Below are 19543 nucleotides of genomic sequence, written 5' to 3' on the forward strand. Positions count from 1 at the left end.
GCCCTATGGATCTCTTAAGAGTGGAGCAACATTGAATGAGAATCCTCCGTGAGCCACCACATTGGATAAAATAGAATGTAATAATTAAGAAGCCATCCAAATAGACAACCATGGTGCTGTATTTTGCACTGGCAAGAAATCCTGACTAATCTGTTTGTATGCTTTGCCTTTATGTCCAATTGAGTTTTATAGCCCTTGAGGTCTGTCAGTGCCAATACTGCTTTTCTGCATCTGGGCAATGCTTCTTTACACAGTTCCTGACCATTCTGGGAAGAAAAAGAATGTGCTTATCTGACAAAATAATTTATCAGGACCCTCAAACTGATAGTCAGAAAATTTTGGCCCTGAGGAGCTACTCAATTGCTACACATAGCATAAACTAATAAAGATTGCTTCTTTAAAGTGTTCCACTTGGAAGACAGGGAGAAAGCCAACTTGATCTCCTTCATCCCTTCCACTGTTCTTTCCGGTTCCCAATCACTCACCAATCACCTCCTCTCTTTTTCTCTCCTATCCCTTCCTGCTACTAGATCTCTCCTTTGGTAGCCAGGCAACCAGCTCAGATCTGCAGTGTCTAGAATCTTGGCTTCTTTTTTCTGTTTGTACCACCCACTTCTCACATCATCTGACTGATCAGATAATCTACAAAAGTCAGCGACGTGGGAGTATAATGGGGAGCTTCATTCAACCTACACACCACAACACATTTCTTCCTGATGTATTAAGAAATGGGACCAAAAAAAGTTCATAGATGGAAAAGAGCCTCCAAAATCTGCTTCTGTGACCAGTAAAATGCTTCTAGACAGCAACTTAAATATCACTGCTCAGGAAAAATAAGGAGGCTGCTTGGGACATTACCACCAGTACTTTTATGAAGAAAAATATCTGGCTCACAGCCGAGGACTATTTTAAAATGTCAAAAGAGGTAACCTAAAAATACGAGTTTAAGAGAAAAAAGAAAGGGGATTAAGCATCAAAATTAACAAACAGAAAAATGTAGGTTTTCTTACTTAAAAAGAGTGGTCAAATGTCTCAATATTTCTTTAAATAAAAAAGCAACTTACATTCTTGTGCTTTAAAACCAGGTAGGAAGTGAGTGTGTGTGTGTGTGTGTGTGTGTGTGTCTTGGGTGGGGGTGGGCAGCCACCTCATTTTCCTGGCCATGTTGCTAGGCAACACAGAAGGGAAAATAGAAGTAGCTACTGTTTTCCAATTTGCAATAAAAAGAGTTAATTTATTCTTTGAAGTGTCTTCTTTTAGCACTTGCCATCTTTCACTTATTTCAGTATTTCCTGCATAAGAGCATAGCCAAATATTTGAGAGGAACATTAACCAAATTTGAAACAGGATCAGTTTTTAGGGATATTCTAGACCCATTTTCACTGGGAGGGGTTATTTGATGCCGCTGCCTCCACACCAAGATGAAAGCTCTTCTAGTGAAAGCAGCTGGGAATGTCTTCACGCACTTACATGGTACATGGACGGAGGATGTTCATTTATGGCCTAAATTCAAAAGCCTGGAGACTGAACCATCTCTGAATTATCCAGCACTCTGCTCACAACATGTGCTTAATAAATGTTTTCAGATGCTGATTAAACCCTTTGTCTCTCTATAACAAAAGGCATTGTTTTTCCTGCTCTAGTATGGTGCTTGTGCTGGTAGTTTAATGAAGGATCTATAAGAAACATCCTTGTAATCATTTCCTGGGTGCCAGTGATGCTTATATAAGCTAGTGGTAACTAGATGGAAATTTTCTGCCTCAGTTGAACAAAATCATGGTGAGAATACAGAGGGCAGACAAAGGAAATTCTAGCCTTGCCCTCCAACAAAAGGAGACTTCAGCAAACCACTTTGCAGCCCCAAACTGGAGGTCTAAACAGTCAGCAAGCAGGGAGAGACACTAACCTGTGGTTAGCATTCTCAATCACTCCAATTTAACCTCAATAACTACCCATGAGCTGCATCCTGAATCTGAGTTTAATTAGCTCAAGGATGAAGAGGACTCTCTACGCCAGGTGTACTCTCTAAAGAATATAGTTCAAAAGAGAGAATCTTCTGTGAAAAAGGGTTATGTCTGTGCTACAGATCTCAAGAGTTCAGCCATGGAGGGGGCCATCGCTGGATGACAGTTGTTAAACAAAGAATCACCCCACTATGCCATTCAACACTCAAAGATATACTTTTTAGTAAACTAACTGGCCAATTCTTCTTGCATCAGCTCACTAATGATTCCTGAGCTTTAAATGCCAAATTAGACCATCTCAGTTTTGGACACACTGAGATGGAACCAGAATAGGATTTATGGGTGTTCTAAGTGGAAGAAGCCTCCTTTCTTTTGTGTTGTTTCTCCAACGGAGGCCCAGGGAGGTTAAATGACTTATCTGAGATACTACAGCCATTTAGTGGAGGAGCTTGGCCTCACCAAATCACCCAAACTATTAAATAAGGTGCCAGTGGTTCTGAGGAGAAAGAATAAAAGCTGATGTCTGGTGGGGCAGACAGAGGGAATGGGGGCTGAGTAACTCCCTCTCATTCGCTTTTAAATGGGTCTTGTGGCTACAACATTGGGAGGGAGTCTGAAAGAGGACCTTCCACCCTGCATGCATTTTAAATTTATGAGACTCAAGTATCTTATTCAAAAATATACAATATAAGAAACCAACTTCAACAATCCAGACTTCAAGTTCAGAATCCTCCCAGAAGCCTTTGTTTATGAACATGGCCGGTGAGTCCCATCAGAAGGTCTCCTGAGAGCGACAGTTTCTCCCGAACCTCACTTCTGAAATCAGGACCACGAAAGCCCTTCTTTTCCTCCACTGTAGCTCCCCCCTCCTTCCCTTCCCACTCCTTTTATTCTTGCCAGGATATAACTGGAAGGGACCAATAGTACTGATTTAAGGGGAGAAGAACCTCAGCTCTTCCATCCTGAAAGAAGAGCCCTCCTCTCCCCAGTCCTCAACATGTTTCTGGCAATGTTATCACCTTTGTGATAAGGCCCATCAACTTCTCCACTACACAAGATGTTGAAAATAAATACAAGTAGTGATGAAAGAGAAGGTGTGGGCTCATTCACAAAATATGTCACATGCCATGGGCCCCCACATTACTCTGGACCATCATCTCTTGCCATACAGCAGCTCTCCACCACGGTTTACTTGTCCTATGAGGACACTTTTCCTTTTTCTTCCTTAAGAAAAGTCGAAGGTCTATGTCCATATTTAATGAAAGTTATTATAGCTAAGGCATGTACGAGCTAATGCCAGTCACATCTGTGCATTCAGAACAAAAGAATGGGGTATTTATAAGTGAAGAAGCAGATATTTATTTTTCACAGTTAGATTTGGACAAATTTACTGAGACATTAAAAGCCCTGAGTTCTAGCTAAGAGAAATGATAATAAGCAGAATTAAATAACCTGCTGTTCATCATCGCTGGCCCTAGCCTGGTGATTTCTTAAAGACAAGCAGCACAGTTATGACAGGGCTCTTTGCAGGCACTTCGGCCACTCTGAACCCCAGCTCAGCCAGCTCTTAAAAGGGAAGCTTGCTTATTTCCTTACCCTCTGCTTCCGCAGGCTTCCTGGGCTGGTGGGTGATGGGCTTGGCGACTTGCCGGAACGTGGAGTAGAGAGCTGACTACCAGGGGTGCCATTAACTAGAAGTACAAAGAATCACAGAAAAAAAAAATTACATGTCAAAGAATTTTTCATAACAGATCATCTTCTCAGAAAAATAAACAGCTGCAAAGGGGACGCTGCTAAATTCCAAACACCTTTTTATTAGTAGTTCTGGAAAAAAGCTTTAGGGAGTAGCCTTCTTCAGATATTGACTGTTTTGTTTGCTAGTCCTGTGTTTACAATAGCAGCAAGTGCATACATTTTTCAGTGTACTTTTCACAACTTCCTGAGAAATTACTGATGCCCCTAACAGTGCCAATAGAGATTTTAAGAAGGTGGCTAAGATTCAGAGACATTTTCAGTGGGATTCATCCTTAATTCCTGCGTTCAGTTTCCCAGGACCACCCAGAGGAGCAAATATTAGCACAGCTCACAAGTGATATTAAAAGAGATTGCTGTTTTATAGCTAAGAACTCACTTCCAGAAGTTCCTACATCCACTTGTGCCCTGTAACCTAACAACTCTGAAGGACTGCCTTCAACAGGAAAAGTAATGGGCACAGATGTTTGAGAACTTCTCACAGTGTGACTTTACTGCTATTGAAAAGTAAAGTGGCTTTGCATTAGGTTTCTATCACTGGAAACTTATCAAATTCTCTAGACGTTCATGCAACATTATCACTAAACTAAATCAAAGCCACATAACTCGAGTAAGCAATTCTTTTCCCTAAGACATTACCTCTAAGAACTGATAAAACACTTACAGACATGACTTTATAAAGATATAGAAGGTCACTACAATTTTACCTGTAAAATGACATTTTTACATGCTTTACATCCACAATGAAGTAGAACTAGCAATGAGACATACAGATTCTGGCGGGTGCATAAGAAACACTTTCCACAGGGGAGAGTGATCATATATTAACTTACCTTCTATGAGTTCTAACATGGACACAGTGTTTGACCTGACACTAGCAAGAGGCGAAATCCCTTCTCAGCACTAAACCGAGCACCCGCGGAAATGGGAGGCGTCGGGTGAGCTAAGGATGGCTAAGACTGCTCCCAGAGCAAACTGAATGAGATGCAGGATTCATCAGCAGATGCCTTTTCTGCGTAAGGCTGACGTCTTCCAAGCAGCAGTGGGAGGTGCGGGTTCTGTCTTAGGCTACATCAAAGGTGTCAATTAAGCCTCATGGCAACCGGAGCCTGCAACCCCCACCCCGATACCAGGCACTCCCGGAAGCCAAGCCCTTTCAGTACTTTGCACTGAATCATAATGAAGTGCCTCAGGGGGGCAAGAGACCCAGTGACTCATCTGAAAATCAAAATGACAATAACTCTCCTAAAGCCTGGTGACTCTGGGGTAATAAGTACACCCTCGCAAAATTCAGTGGCAAGGTACATTGTTTATTGATTTTTCACACACAGTGTTTTCACCAACACTTAGGGCCCATGAAACTGGGAAGCTGCTTGTTTTGTCATCTTCTTCAGGGACCTTTAAAAAATGTCACATAGCCTATGCTGCACTAAATTGTAGTTTTGCCTTTGAAATGTATTTGGCAACTAATTTTTTTTGGCAGAGTGAAGTTAAGAGGCACTGAGGATGCTCTAATTTGCTTGCATTCTGCAGTCCTGTTTTTGTTAAATGAGCTGAATACTCAAGTCTCTTCTCACTGAACTCCCCAACCAGTGACTTTTATGGGCAAGACTCAGAATAGGCAAAGACTAAAGATGCCACAAAGGCAGCATCCACAACTGAGATAAGGCAAGAGCCCTCCACTGAGTTGACTGGAAGGCAAGCTTTGTGAATACAAAAATTCATTTCTTAGCCCCTTTCTCCTTTGTGTCTTAGTGTGCCCGGGGACAAGATAGGCATAAGTAGGTAGCTTCAAGGATAGGGTAGAGAGGGACCTCCAAGAGTTAAGAGATTAAAGTAACAATTTCCAAAAGGGATTAATAGCACACTCTCAGGAGTAGAGACCTCAGGACTGGGGACCTCAGCACATTCCAACAGGGACATTAAAGATAAGGTAAGGGCTGGGATGCAGAGTCTTAGTTCTGGGCCCAGAGACTTCCAGACAGTGAGACTGGCCCTCAGAAAAATTAGGGGAAGGTGGTCTATGTTCCCTGAGGCATGACTCCACTTCGGTTACCCTGCCCCTCCCTGGCCTGGGAGTCCCACTTTATTTCTGTTCCTTGTCTCAGTGAACTTTCTTTCTCTAAACCAATTGGCTGGTACTCTGCTGCCACCTCAGCCTGGGACTAGTTCCCAGCAGGAAGACTGGCCTAAAAACCTGGCATTTCGATATCACTTGGTCAGTCTTAAAGGTTACCCAATTTGAAAGAAATGAGCAATTTCTAAAACACGTACAGTGTGTATATTTTTGAGACTCTCATCTTACCAAGCAAATGGAAAATAAAGAGAAAATGGAAACCCAGAAAGCAGCTTTAGGAATATTTTGCTTAAAAAAGAGAAACAGGGCCCTCTCTTGTGGCGCAGCGGGTTAAAGCACTGCACTAAGAAGCTTAAGCCACTTCCACATGAGTTCCATTCCCGTCTTCTGCCCTGGAGGAGATCCACATGGCGTGGCAGACCTCTCCTGACCCGCCCACTGCTCCCCTCAGCAGTGTCGATCTGCCTGTTCTGCTCCCCACTCTGTCCCTGGTGAATCCTCTCACCCTCCGCATCTCTGACCTGTACCCCAGTTCTGTATGAATAAATAAATAAATCTTTAAAAAAGCGAAACAGAAACAACAAAAAGCCTGCATTTAACAAGTATCCATTATGTATACATTTAACTTTATCGACAATTTACTATGAACTAATTAATACACTGAAAACTTTTATGTAACATGTGTGGTCTCATATACATATATATATATATATACACACACACATACATACCCATATATATATACACACACTTAAACATATATAATTCATTCAACTCACAATATGCAACAGCCAGTATTATTTTAAAGATGAGGAAACTGAGGCATAAAGATAAGCAACTTGACATGCAGATATGGTCCAAAGTTCAAAATCTCACCAAAGCAATTTAGAACCTTTACACTTCACTAGCACTTTCTCTTAGGCCACCTACTTCTAGCCTGCAGGGATATCAGATAACTAAACTAGTACTCACAATAAAGTAGTTCAAGAAGAAAGCATTGGGTGTTGCTACTGGAATTCTATCCACCTAAAGAGTTAAGAGGGCAATGGGTAAGAGGCAACAAGACATGAGTTTTGTTAGTAGAGTGGATGCTTGTGGGTCTGGGTGTGTCTGTCATTGAGAAAAAACAGGCACCACACTGAACAAGAGAGCAGATAAATGTGGATGTGTTGGAGCAAAAGGAAAGAGCCCCGGACAGCAGGAGGGGGTGAAGGAGGGATGCCAGCTTACTCCAGCTCTGTCTAGGACTGCAAACTGTCAGACTTCCTGTTGCCACTGTGCCAGACTATAGATTAGGCACTAGGTGGTCAGGAAGTTTCATGATTGTTTTTCTGGCCCCTAATTATCCTATAACCGATCTTACTCTAGGTGGTAGCTAGCTCAGCAACATTTCAGTCCTGGGAGCTGTTTGGTTCCTTCTGTTTCTGTGTTGTTTAAAATCACCACCCTGGGGCCCTCCCTGGTGGTGCAGCGGGTTAAAGCACTGCACTAAGAAGCTTAAGCCACTTCCTCATGAGTTCCATTCCCTCGATTCCCGCCTGCCCAGGAGGTGATCCACATGGCGCGGCAGACCTCTCTTGACCCGCCCGCTGCTCCCCTCAGCAGTGTACTTCATTGATCTGCCTGTTCTGCTCCCCACTGTCCCTGGTGAATCCTCTCACCCTCCGCATCTCTGGCCTGTACCCCAGTTCTGTATGAATAAATAAATAAATCTTTAAAATCACCACCCTGTGTCTCAGCCTTTCCTGTTGCCCCAGTTCTCCTGGTTTTAGCCCCTCTCCCATTGAGTAGGAGCTCACCAGATATAGCAGGTAGGACACAATGAAGGTCAAGTGTTCTAAGGGGAAGGGTTGGGTGAAGGGGAGGCAGCAAAGTTGATGCACTGAGGAGACTTGGATAAGTTAGGCTGGCAGGTAAGTGGAGTTGGAGGGAAAGAGTCTTATGAATGAGGGTGGAGAAGGAGGCAGGGGCAGTATAATGTGGGGCTTTTTTAAAAAAAAATTGAGGTAAAATTGGCTTACAGTGTGGGATTATGAGTATATGACTCAGAGGATCACACCCCTTCAGAGTAGGCATCTGGGTTTTATCCAAAGGACGATGTGAAACTATTGACTGATTTTAAGCAGGAGCTAGGGATCAGATTTGCATTTTAAAAAGCTCTCAACAACTTTTTTCTTATTAAGAGAAGATTAGAAGAAACTGATAATGGCTAGAAGCAGAAGTTTGTCATACAGAACATCTAAGGAGGAGAGAGCATGTGGGCCCCTATAAGGATCCTGTGGTAAGAGACATTGTTCTAGGGCAGCGACCTGGAGGGTAGAGGTTAATGGAATTATTCCAGTGATGTGATTGGTTAAAAGAGCATTAAGGCTGGAGAGGTAGCTGGTTTGGAAGGACAGAAATTTGGTTATGTTGACTGAAGCATCTTATATTACATCAATCTGTATTTTATACACCTCAGTACCATCTGAAGAAAAACATCTGAATTTTGATTTAACCTTAAAAAAGAAAGAAAGAAAAAAGAATGGAGAAAGAAAATTATACTGTGGGTTGGTATAATTTTTTTGTTTTAGATGAGGAAAATAAGGTTCACAGAAGTTGCCCAAAGGCAAACAACTAGAAAATGGATTTACAAATGGATCTCAGATGTTTTACTTGAGTAACCAGTCCTGGTACCTCAGACACATCTGAACCCTCTCCCTGTCTGCAGGTGTTGTATGCAGACTGAGGACACTCCAGAACCCTCAAACTTATACATTCAACAGGTCCGACCATCTGTGCACATAAAGACAATGAAAAAACTTTAATAAAATTAGTGTGCACTGAAAGTGTTAGGTCAGTCCAGGCAGTGGCGCAGTAGGGCTAGAAGAGCTGGATGCTGGTAGCATCCAGGAGGAGGTAGATGTCAGACCATGGGACCCTGCAGGGCCGCATCCCTGTTCATGCAGATTGAGGATCACCTGGGCCTTGACTTCTTCATCTGTACATCCCACCTTGGCTGTTTCATCAAGACCCTCCCTCACCTTTTCAACCCTTGGGTATAAATTCCCTCCCTGCACCCCCTTGGCACGACCCTTCCTCCCTTGGAGTCCCTTCCAGTAGCTGACCCCAATAAGCCTCTCTTCTCTAAGACCACTTTTGTGAGCTTTCAGCAACACCTTACACAAAGGAAGAAGAGAAGAAAGGGGAACAGTTTCCCGATAAAACCACCTATCCCCTTGTGGGTAAATGTCCAGCCAATAAAGTTTGCCTGAAATGAAGCCCAAAATCTTGCCCCAAGTCCTAGGCACCTTCTGGGGAACCACAGAAGGGTGGTAAAAGGGACCAGGATAGTCTGGAACAAAAGGTTCAAAACTGAAATACAAATCAAGGTAATGGCTGCTGTTGTCAGCCTCCAAGGGCCCTCCATGCACATGTCTCTTCCAAGTGTCTCTATGTGTCTGTCCTCTGATAGCTACTCCAAATTCCCTAAGTCCCTGATACAAGTCCACAGCTGAGAAGTAAGTACCCTTTGTCTCCGTATGTCCTAAGCCCACCAGCTTCTGTTATAGCTTGATCTGGCTACTCATTAGGTGGGACAGGGGACAGGGACCTCCCCTTTTTGTGAAAATCACATGGTTACACAGGGATAATGAGGGTGGGGACTTAATCATGTTGTGCTTGGACCTACCTCTTTTATTTAAAGACTGGGCCTCGAGTTTCTACTTGTGTTACCCAACTCAAGAGAAATGAAGCTCAAGTGCCAATTGAGTCATTTATAATCAAATATTTTGGAACACAACCAGCTTGAAAATTGAGAGGAGCCTGTATTTTTAGGGTTGGAGTTCTGTTCAGACTCCTTCTTGTTGGCCACCTAAAAAGCATCTTAAAATGCTTCATTACATCCAGAAAACAACACACATCTTATTGTTGAGTCACTGCTGGAATAAACAATTTTATTTCATAAATATGTTTTATATGTATATTTAATTCAGCTTTTAAAAATTTTTCTAATACCAATTAAGAAATGCCAATTAGAAAAGCTTTGCACTTATTTAATAGAACTTATTAAAATTCAACTAACATGTGAAATTACTTTAGAGAGAATTTATTGTATAATTCTTTACTATGAATGGGAAAATTTCAACTTTACAGGATTTTTAAATGGCCAAGCAGGTGTAACAACTAATTATTTGAGTTTGAAATGCTCACCAGAGCACTATCATATCCACTTCTGATTTGCTTTGCTTGGATCTGTTTGGATATGTTTTCCTTAAACCCTCTATCCTTTGTTCTGCTTATTACCTCCTCAAAGACAAGTACTGAACTTTAGATGGATTCTTCCCAGATCCCATGATAATCAATTATATAACTGGCCACCAAAGCACTGTGGAAGAAATCTACAGAGCTGACTTCTACTATTGCTTGAAGAAGTTACTACTTTTAAGTCAAATTTGAATGGACAATTGATGGGAGTGTATGTAAAATAATGATTTGAATTATAAAAGATAAGAAACCTCTCCCTCACCTCAGTGAAATTTGTAGAGTAAGCATAAATATGGAATCATGGGGCAACAACTGAAATGATAATGCATCAGAAGAGGAAGAAGAGTCAGGAGGGTACAGTGACAGATGTCAAAGATGCAGAAAGTTGCAAGATGGAAGCAGGAGGCATTTGACCATCAGGGTCACAGCAGCATGAAATGCTTGCAGTACACTGCTCCTAGTGAAGGACCTGTCATTAGCTCTTCCTTCATCATTTTAGATAGATGCTTCTATCCGGATATACTCATTGGAAATATGAATCCAGTGGTTGATAATCAGTCATCATACAGAGCATACACTTAGTGTGTACTCTGGTGCCTGTCTCCCAAAAGATTGTCATTGAAAGTTATTGAAAAAGTCTAGAATACAGAAATATTTGACTTAATCACAATTCTGCCTCCTGCTTCCATCTTGAAACTTTCTTCACCTTTGACATCTACCACTGTGCCCTCATGATTCTTCTGCTTCTGATGTGTTATCATTTCAGTTGTTGCCCCATGATTCCATCTTTATGCTTACTCTACAAATTTCACTGAGGGGAGGGAGAGGTTTCATATGTTTTATAATTTAAATCACTATTTTATATGCACTCACATAAATTGTCCATTCAAATTTAACTTAAGAGCAATAACTTCTTCCTTTTTGCTTGCTGGGGTTTCCAAAGAAACTCATACTCCACATGCCTAAAATGGAACTCATTTCCTTCTCATCTGAATCCTCTCCTTCTGGACTCACTTCCGGTTAAGTTTCTGCTTTCATTTCCTGTTTGCAGTCTCCCCCATTCTCAACATTGCTTTTTAATTTCCTCCTGCTCTCTTGCCAGGCTGACTGCAGGGGCCTTAGGGGCCTTTCTGGCCCTTGGTGCCTGTGTGCAGTCATCCTCTTTACCTCTACATCATTGGTTCTAAAGGTCAAAATCAAATAAAATCATGGTCTTACTAAAAATCCCTCTCAATCCTTAATAACTACAAAAAAAATATGCATTTATGGCCTTAGGCAATCTGACCACTTCCAACTAGCTACTATCATCTCCTCAAAGCTCCTCCTGGCATTCTAGCATTCATTTTTATTGAACTTGGCTGTTTTCCTTAAATATAATCTTTCATACCTTTATGCCTTAACTCTCATTGTTTCATCAAGTGTTAATATTCTCCTGGCTCTTCTCATCCTGGCAGTATTCTTCAAATACCAATGGTTAAATCTTTTTCTCTTAGAATCTGTCTCTCACTCCATTAATGAGACATCCTCTTCCTTCTCTGGATTGTTACTGTACTTACTACCCTATTATAGCAAATAGTGCACATGTTTGTCTACCTGCATGAACACAAGAACTGTGATTTAATCATCTTTATATTCTTGGAACCTACTACATGCCTGGAATACAGATGTGCTGATGTTCAGGAGATATTTATAAAATTTATATAGAGGCATTAACAGTGAGTTAATTTAATCCTAAATGGCCGATACAGCCTCCATCTTGTTACTTGCAGTTCTGAATTCCTACAGCAAAGTCAGAACTGCCTGGTCATAGGGGCCCAATCCTGCAAAGTGCCTTTCACATCAATTAAGAGCACAAAGCTGGATCACCCAGGGAAGGGTAGATATCATGAGTATGACCGGGAACGCTTGGGGTTAAGGGATACTGAAGAAGGATGCATAAACTTATTCCCAACTTACATGTCATGAGGTATTACTGTGTGTGTGTGGGGGGGTGTGTGCAGGGGAGGCCTTGCCCCCAGAAACAGATCGAGGAATGCCTTGTTGATAAGACTGAAACCCTGACTGAAGAACTACGGCTTGATCTCAATTACAACACCAAGCCACCAGCAAATGAGAAATAGATTCTTAATCCCTAATACAACAGATGACAGTTCCCTCCTTCCCCCTTTCCTCCTACTTCCCCTGTCTCCTTTTCTGCTTCCCCTTACAATGCTCTATGATTAATTTATCAATAAAAAGACCAGGGTCCTGCTTTTCAGCAGCATCTTTCATTATATAGTCTGCTTCATGACTCCATTTCTTTATCAGTGTGGTGTTGCAAGATGCAAGAAGTTTATACAAACAGTTGATAAAGGACACTCCCTATATAGTAGATCAAGAAAAATGGCTCAAAGCTTTCTGTCTTTGGAAATATTTATGTGCAGAGAGTGAGCACTAGTGAGAATTGATGGGTGCAGGGGAAGAGAATAGAAAGAGCATTAAACTTTATATGTAAGAAATTTAGAAAATACAAGAGGTGAATCACCAGCCCTCTTGTATCTTTTGGTGCACTGTTTCCAACAATTCACTTGAAAATACAAAGCAGCAAAGTACTTCCATAGAATATATACAGTTAAAATCCTTATGCTAAGGGAAAAAAATAATTAACTGAAAGCTAGGAGCTAGCAATCTGTCTTTAAAGGTGTTTGATATAAATTTTGTAAAATTGACAAATTGGATTAGTAAGTTCATTAAAATTCTCTTCACTTTCCCAGTTTTGATTCTTGTCTTATCTGCATATGTTGCATAAAATATTTTTATATAACTATACAAGAGGAAAAATTGAATAACTTAAATAAAGAGACTTCTGGGGGAGTATATAGCATGGTGTTTCAGTTATAGTTGAAGGTCATTAATAGGGAACTTGGTTTTCTCCTCTTTCAAATGTTCACACTTGCCAATCTAACACCCAGCATTGCTGGGAAATGGTAAGTCCCAATTGCATAATGAATGAACGAATGGTTGCTGCCATGAGAGTTTTTACCTTAAACTCTAAGTATCTCAAGGGAGAGAAAACACATCAGCTCATAATTGAAATTAACAGGTATTACACAACCATTAGGACCTAATGTCTGTTCATCATGACTTCCATAGGCAGATTACAAATGGAGGAAGTCACTCTATGAGAAAAATCTAATCATATATCTACATGAGAATTTAATTCTCAATAAAGCAAGTAAATAAAAAATCAAAGTCCAAGACTTGGAAAAGATTCCCTTCACACTTCAATGAACAGTTGAGTGGAGAGAAACCATGGAGGGTTTGCTCTGAGGCAGAGACACATAGAGCAAAACTGATACCTACCCCTTAATGAATGGAAACTGATAGAGAGGAGCAAGGATGAACCCCAAAGGGCAGGTCTGCATTAAGGAAAAGTATAAAGAAGTTGCTAGAAATTGTCCTCACTCTCCTCCTCCCCACTCCCCAGGAGTACTAACCCTCTGAAATGCACTGACAGTTCAAATTGCAAAGTCTTAGCAAAGGCATTAGAAAAAGAACCCCCCCCCCAACCTCTACTCAGCATATTCACACCCACCACCTGGCCCTCCCCTACCCTGCAGACCTAACAACTGAAAAAACACATATTAGGATCAACAGAAAGCAACAAGCTGTCTATATCATAATAGTATACACACATATGTGTATATGTATATACTAATATACTAGTATATATGCATATATATGTGCATACTAATATATTATCTATATATAGTATACATATGCAATACAATATATAATGTACATATAATCAAACCAAATATATTGTATGCATATACAATATATATATAAAGCCAAGGGCCCTCCCTGGTGGCGCAGCGGGTTAAAGCACAGCACTGAGAATCTAAAGCCACTTCCGCACAAGTTCGATTCTCGCCTGCCCCGGAGGTGACCACATGGTGTGGAGGACCTCTCCTGGCCCACCCGCTGCTCCCCTCAGCAGTGTACTTCGTCGATTTGCCTGTTCTGTTCCCCACTCTGTCTCTGGTGAGGCCTCTCACCGCCCCTGGCTTCTGGCCTGTACCCCAGTTCTGTATGCACAAATAAATAAACCTTTAAAAAAATTAGAAAATTTAAAATAATAAAGCAAGTAGGTTAAAGAAAAAAAAAGGAACACATGTCAACTCGAGACCTCAAGGAAATATGACATCCAAAGAGAAAACAACTCTCTGGAATTTAATCACAAAATGTTGAAGATTACATCTTTCTATCTGGTAAAGAGTTCAAATTGGTATAATCAGGAAACTCAAAAGAGATAGAAGAAAATACAGAAAGGCAAGTCAAAGTGATAAATGAGGACTCAGAAAAGCTAATAAAAGAGATTTTAAAATTTCAAAAAAAAAAAATTGAAGAGCTCAGAGATAAAATTAATGAACAGGAGAAATTGAAAGTTTGAATAAGAAAATAACAGAGACTTGGGATGTAAACAGCTCGATAAATGAGATCACAAAATCTTAAGAAAGTTATGGAAGGAGAAGAATAGACCAAAAGGAGAATGGAATCAGAAAATGACAAATTCAAATTGTAAAGTGCAAAGGACCCGAGTATAAGAAGAGAAATAGAAGTAAAAACAGCAAAGAAGCACACACTGACAACTGTGTAATTCCATTAAGAAACATGAGGTTATAAAACATAAGGATAAAGAACACCCCAAAAGGGGGAAACAGAGGAGTAGGAAGAGAAATAATAAAGAAAAGTTTCCTAAACCTTGGAAGGAACTAAATAGAAGCTACAAAGAACACTTGGACATTATATGATTAAGAGATTTGTGCATCAGAAAGACATAACACTCATCAATATATACGCACTAAACAAAGAAGCATCAAAATATATAAAGCCACTGTTAAGAAACCTGAAACAGACACATATAAGAGGAGGCAACTTCAATATCCATTTACATTAATAACTAGATCAACCACACAGAAAATTAACAAGGAAATAACAGTTTTATATTAGCTTTTTTGGAATTAAACCAGATGGGACTATTACATATTTACAGTTTTCCATCTATCCCTGAAAAGCTGAGCACACATTCTTCTCAAGTGCACATGGAACTTTCTCAAGGATAGGCCACATGCTAGATCACATAACATATATGAATAAATTCATGAAAACTGAAAGCATACCAAGTATCTTTTTGATCACAGAGGTATCAAGTTAAAAATCAACCACAAAAAGAAAGCAGGGTTACTTCAATATTTGGAAATTAAATAACATACTACTAAGTAATTGGGTAAGGGAGGAATCCAAAGGAGGAAAAGAAGAGCTAAGAAACAAAACTATGTAAAGACAAATGAAAATGAAGACTTGATTTACCAGAAACTAGAGGATACAGCACAATCATTACTAAGAAGGACTATATATCAATACAGGTCTACATCAGGGAATATGAAAGATCTCAAATAAATAATCTCACATGGAACTCATAAAACAAAAACAAATGAAGCCATGAGTTACTAGAAGGAGGGAAATAATAAGAATTAGAGTACAAATACACAAATTAAAAATAAAAATGCATCAATAAATGAAACCAAAAGCTGGTCCTTCAAAAAGATGAAAAACCTTTAACTAGACTCATTACAAAAAAGGGAGAAAATGCATTACTAAATAGAATCAGATATGAAGCAGAAGGAATTACAAAAGACACCTCACAAATACAGAGGATGGTAAGAAATTACTAAGCACTTTAGGCAAGGATACATAAATTGGATGATAAATTTATTGCATAACCAATAAATTAGACATCCAAGAAAAAATGAACAAAACTTTAGAAGCATATATCACTCCAACACTGAATCAGGAAGAAAGAGGAAACCTGAATAAACCATTTGTAAACAAGAAAACTTACAGTCATCAAGTCTCTCCAAACTCAAAATCACAGAAGATTTCACTAGTAGTTGTACTAAACATTCAAAGAGGAACACTTTCCATTCTTACACTTTCCTTAAAAAGTTGGAGAAGAGGCAATGCTTCAAAACGTATTATAAGGCCAATAATACTCTAATACCAAAATTAACCAAGGACAATCATAAACAAAAAAGAAAGAAAGCTATAGTCAAATAACACTGATGAACACTGATACAAATATTTTCAACAAAATCTTATAGACTGATTTCTACAATACATTGAAAGAACCATACATCATGGCCAAGAGAAATCTAGGGAAGCAAGGAGAGGTCAATACCTGCCAATCAATCAAAAGTAATTCATCACATCAGTTAGAAAAAAGATAAAAACCATCTGATTATATCAATGGAAGCAGAGAAAACACTTAACAAGAATCAACTTCCATATATGATAACAACTCTCAAAAAAGGAATAAAATTTAACATCTTATCATAAGTCACATATAATCAACCCTCAGCTATTTTCCTACTTAATAATAAAAACCTGAAAGCTTTCTTTAAAGATTAGGTACATGACAAAGATATCCATTTCCATCACTAGTATTTAACATAGTATTGAAAGTCTTAGCTAGAGCAATTAGGCAAGAGACAGATAAAAAGGAATCTAAATTAGGGAAGAAGAAGTAAAACAATCACTGTTTGCAAACAATAATGATAAATTCAAAGAAAACCCTAGACTCCACTAATAAAACTATTAGAAACAATAAATAAATACAGTAAAGCAGCATGCTAATAATAATAATAATAATAATAAAAACCTGTAGTACTCCTCTACTTAAATAAACTAGAAGAAAAGTTAAGAAAAAATCTCATTTCCAATTGCATCTAAAGAAGAATTCGGTACCTAACAGTAAACTTAAAATTAAGAAGTGAAATGGAAAGATATTCCTTGCTTGTCGATTTGAAGAAATTATATTGTTAAAGCAGCTGTTGTACCCAAATTCAATGGAGTCCCTACCAAAATTTCATTGGCATTTTCAAAGAAACAGGGAAAGCATTGCTGAAATTAATACAAAACCACAAAAGACCCCAAGTAGCCAAAGCATTTTTGACAAAAAAGAACAGAAGCAGCACACCTCCAGACTTCAAATTATACAATAAAGCTTTTGTAATCAAGACAGCATTGTAGTAGAATAAAATTAGATACATCAACTAATGGAATAGAGTTGACAGCCCAGAAATAAATTCACACTTATATGGACAATCTACAACAACAGTAGTTAACATATCTAATGGAAAAAGTAAGTTTCAAACAAAGGGTTCTGGGAAAACAGTACTAACACAGGCAAAGAAAGAAAGAAACCAGACCACTGTCTTACTACTCACTTACTACTGAAATTAATGTAAAATGTATTAGTTCAGGACATAAGACTTGAAACTATAAAATATATATAGTAAAATATAGGCAAAATAGTCTGAGACATTGGCTTCAGGGCTGTCTTTGGGCACTCAACAGCAAGGGACACAAACATAAAATCAAACAAAAGAGTCTATGTAAAACTGAAAAGCTGCAAGGTGGAAGAAGCTCATTAAAATGAAGACACACTATTGAAGACACACTATTGAATATTTGTGTATCATACATCTGATAAAAGGCTAATATCCAGTATGTACAAATGACTCATATAACTGAAAAACAAGCACACACGCACACACAAACAAAATATCCCTATTAAAATGAATAGAAATCCACAGACACTTCTTCAAAGCAGACATACAAATGGCCAAACAGGCACATGAAAAAGTGTTCATCTTATTATCAGGGAAATGCAAGTCAAAAGCACAATGAGATGCCACATCACACTCTGAGAATATCCCATATCAAAAGTCTACAGTGAGATGCCACATCACACCCTGAGAATATCCCATATCAAAAGTCCAGAAGCAATGCAATAATTATTGGTGAAGCTGTGGAGAAAAAGGAATCCTTGTCCACTTTTGCTGGGAATGGACACTGGTCTCTTCCCTATGGAAAACAGTATGGCGGTTTCTAAAAATATTTAAAATAGGTCTACTATATGATTGAGCTATTCTACTCCTAGATATCTACCTAAAGAATAAAATAAACACTATTTAAAGAGATACATACACAATTGTATTCACTGCGGCACTATTTATAATAGCCCAGTGACAGGTGAGTGGTTGAAGATGACGTAAACATACACAATGGAAAACTCCTTGACTAAAACATAAAAAGTTAAATTTTCCCCATTTGCAGCAACTTGCAGGGAAGTGAAGGAGGCAAAACTAAATGAAAAAAGCAGCAGGGGAAAGATGAACTCACTCATATGTAGAATAAAAGCAAGAACAAAAAGGAACAGACAAACTATACCAAAACTAACCTTGGGAAATCAGACAGTAGAACTGAGACTACCGAGAAGGAGGGTAGAATTGGGGAGCAATGAGGAGATGAGGCCTATATTCGATGGGGGAGGACTGTGGTGGGTGTGGTATGTTAACATCTCTCTCTAAATAGCATATATTGCTGTAAGACATTATTACCTCAATTAAAAAAATACATAAAAAAACAAACTGAAATGTGAAGAGAATCAAGTGGAAGTGAAAATATTGAAATCAGTAAGTTTTCAAGAAATTGCTGCAATGAAAACTCAAGATAGGTAAACATAGTTTTCTCATACTTTTGGTAATAATACAATAAAACAAAATTAAACCACTGTTCTTATGAAAACAGAATTACTGAACATCGTATTCTTATGTTGGGCTATATTTTGTTATAACTTTCCCGTGAAGATAAATACGTTGCAAAGACTTTACTTTTAAATTAAATACTTTATGAGATGTTAGTATTCCAAAGACAGACACACACGAACATTCAACTCTTATTAAACACTTTAGGATATTTTCTTGTGTATGATACATTCTCATTTATTTTAGAAGTCATTAAAAACCAGTTTGCATTTTGTATTCCATGTCTTGACACTCAATTGCCTTGGGGACCTCCTTATTCCTCTTGAATATTATTAAGATTCTGGCTTCTCTTTTTCCTACCTCCAATTGCCTTCTTTGGACCCTTTCTGTTAAGGAGTCTAATAATAATTCAACAGCTATGTGAATTATGTTATCTATAAATTATGGGAGGGGTTTGACCTGTATGCTTCTTGAGAATAGGGGCTGTTGCTTTCATCTCTGCATCATTAGCACCTAGCAAATGCCTGATGACTCTAGCATGCCTGCATGGGGTATTTCTGAATGTGTAAATGAACACCTTATATTAATAAATCACCTCTCCCTTCTTTTAGTCCCAAGAAAGGATATGGACAAGGGAAAAAGAGAAGATTTATAGCAGATTTTCACTTGTGTTCTAACACTCATATACAAAGGAAAGTTTCTGTCTATCACTGACATTCATCGTGAAGTTGAATGTCAGACTCCCAGAATGCTGGTGTCTCTGACTAACACTTACGCTTCTGTTGCAAAGTTTTATGATGCTGTAAATTGCCATGTTAAACCAGGTACTGTATGAGTTATTTCTTGGAGAAAAAAATTCTATCAGAGGTAAAGAAACAGGTAAGGTTATTAGTCTATTGTGTCTAGAACCCTAA

General features: G+C 39.0%; 1 protein-coding gene across 6 annotated transcripts in view; it reads right to left on the reverse strand.

Annotated features, from left to right (window-relative positions):
* Positions 1-19543, reverse strand: part of DCLK1 (doublecortin-like kinase 1) — a 322359-nt gene that overhangs the window by 71112 nt on the left and 231704 nt on the right. For 4 of the 6 annotated variants that reach the window (XM_012723242.1, XM_004680201.2, XM_012723241.1 and 1 more), the window contains exon 6: positions 3561-3655. In XM_012723242.1, coding sequence (XP_012578696.1) covers positions 3561-3655 — 95 coding nt within the window. Of the gene's footprint in view, positions 1-3560; positions 3656-4549; positions 4903-19543 lie in introns of those variants that run through there. The other 2 variants (XM_004680202.2, XM_004680203.2) reach the window with 1 other exon arrangement.

This window comes from Condylura cristata, unplaced genomic scaffold (genome assembly GCF_000260355.1).
Source record: "Condylura cristata isolate star-nosed mole 26May11 unplaced genomic scaffold, ConCri1.0 scaffold00010, whole genome shotgun sequence".
Classification (NCBI taxonomy): domain Eukaryota; kingdom Metazoa; phylum Chordata; class Mammalia; order Eulipotyphla; family Talpidae; genus Condylura; species Condylura cristata.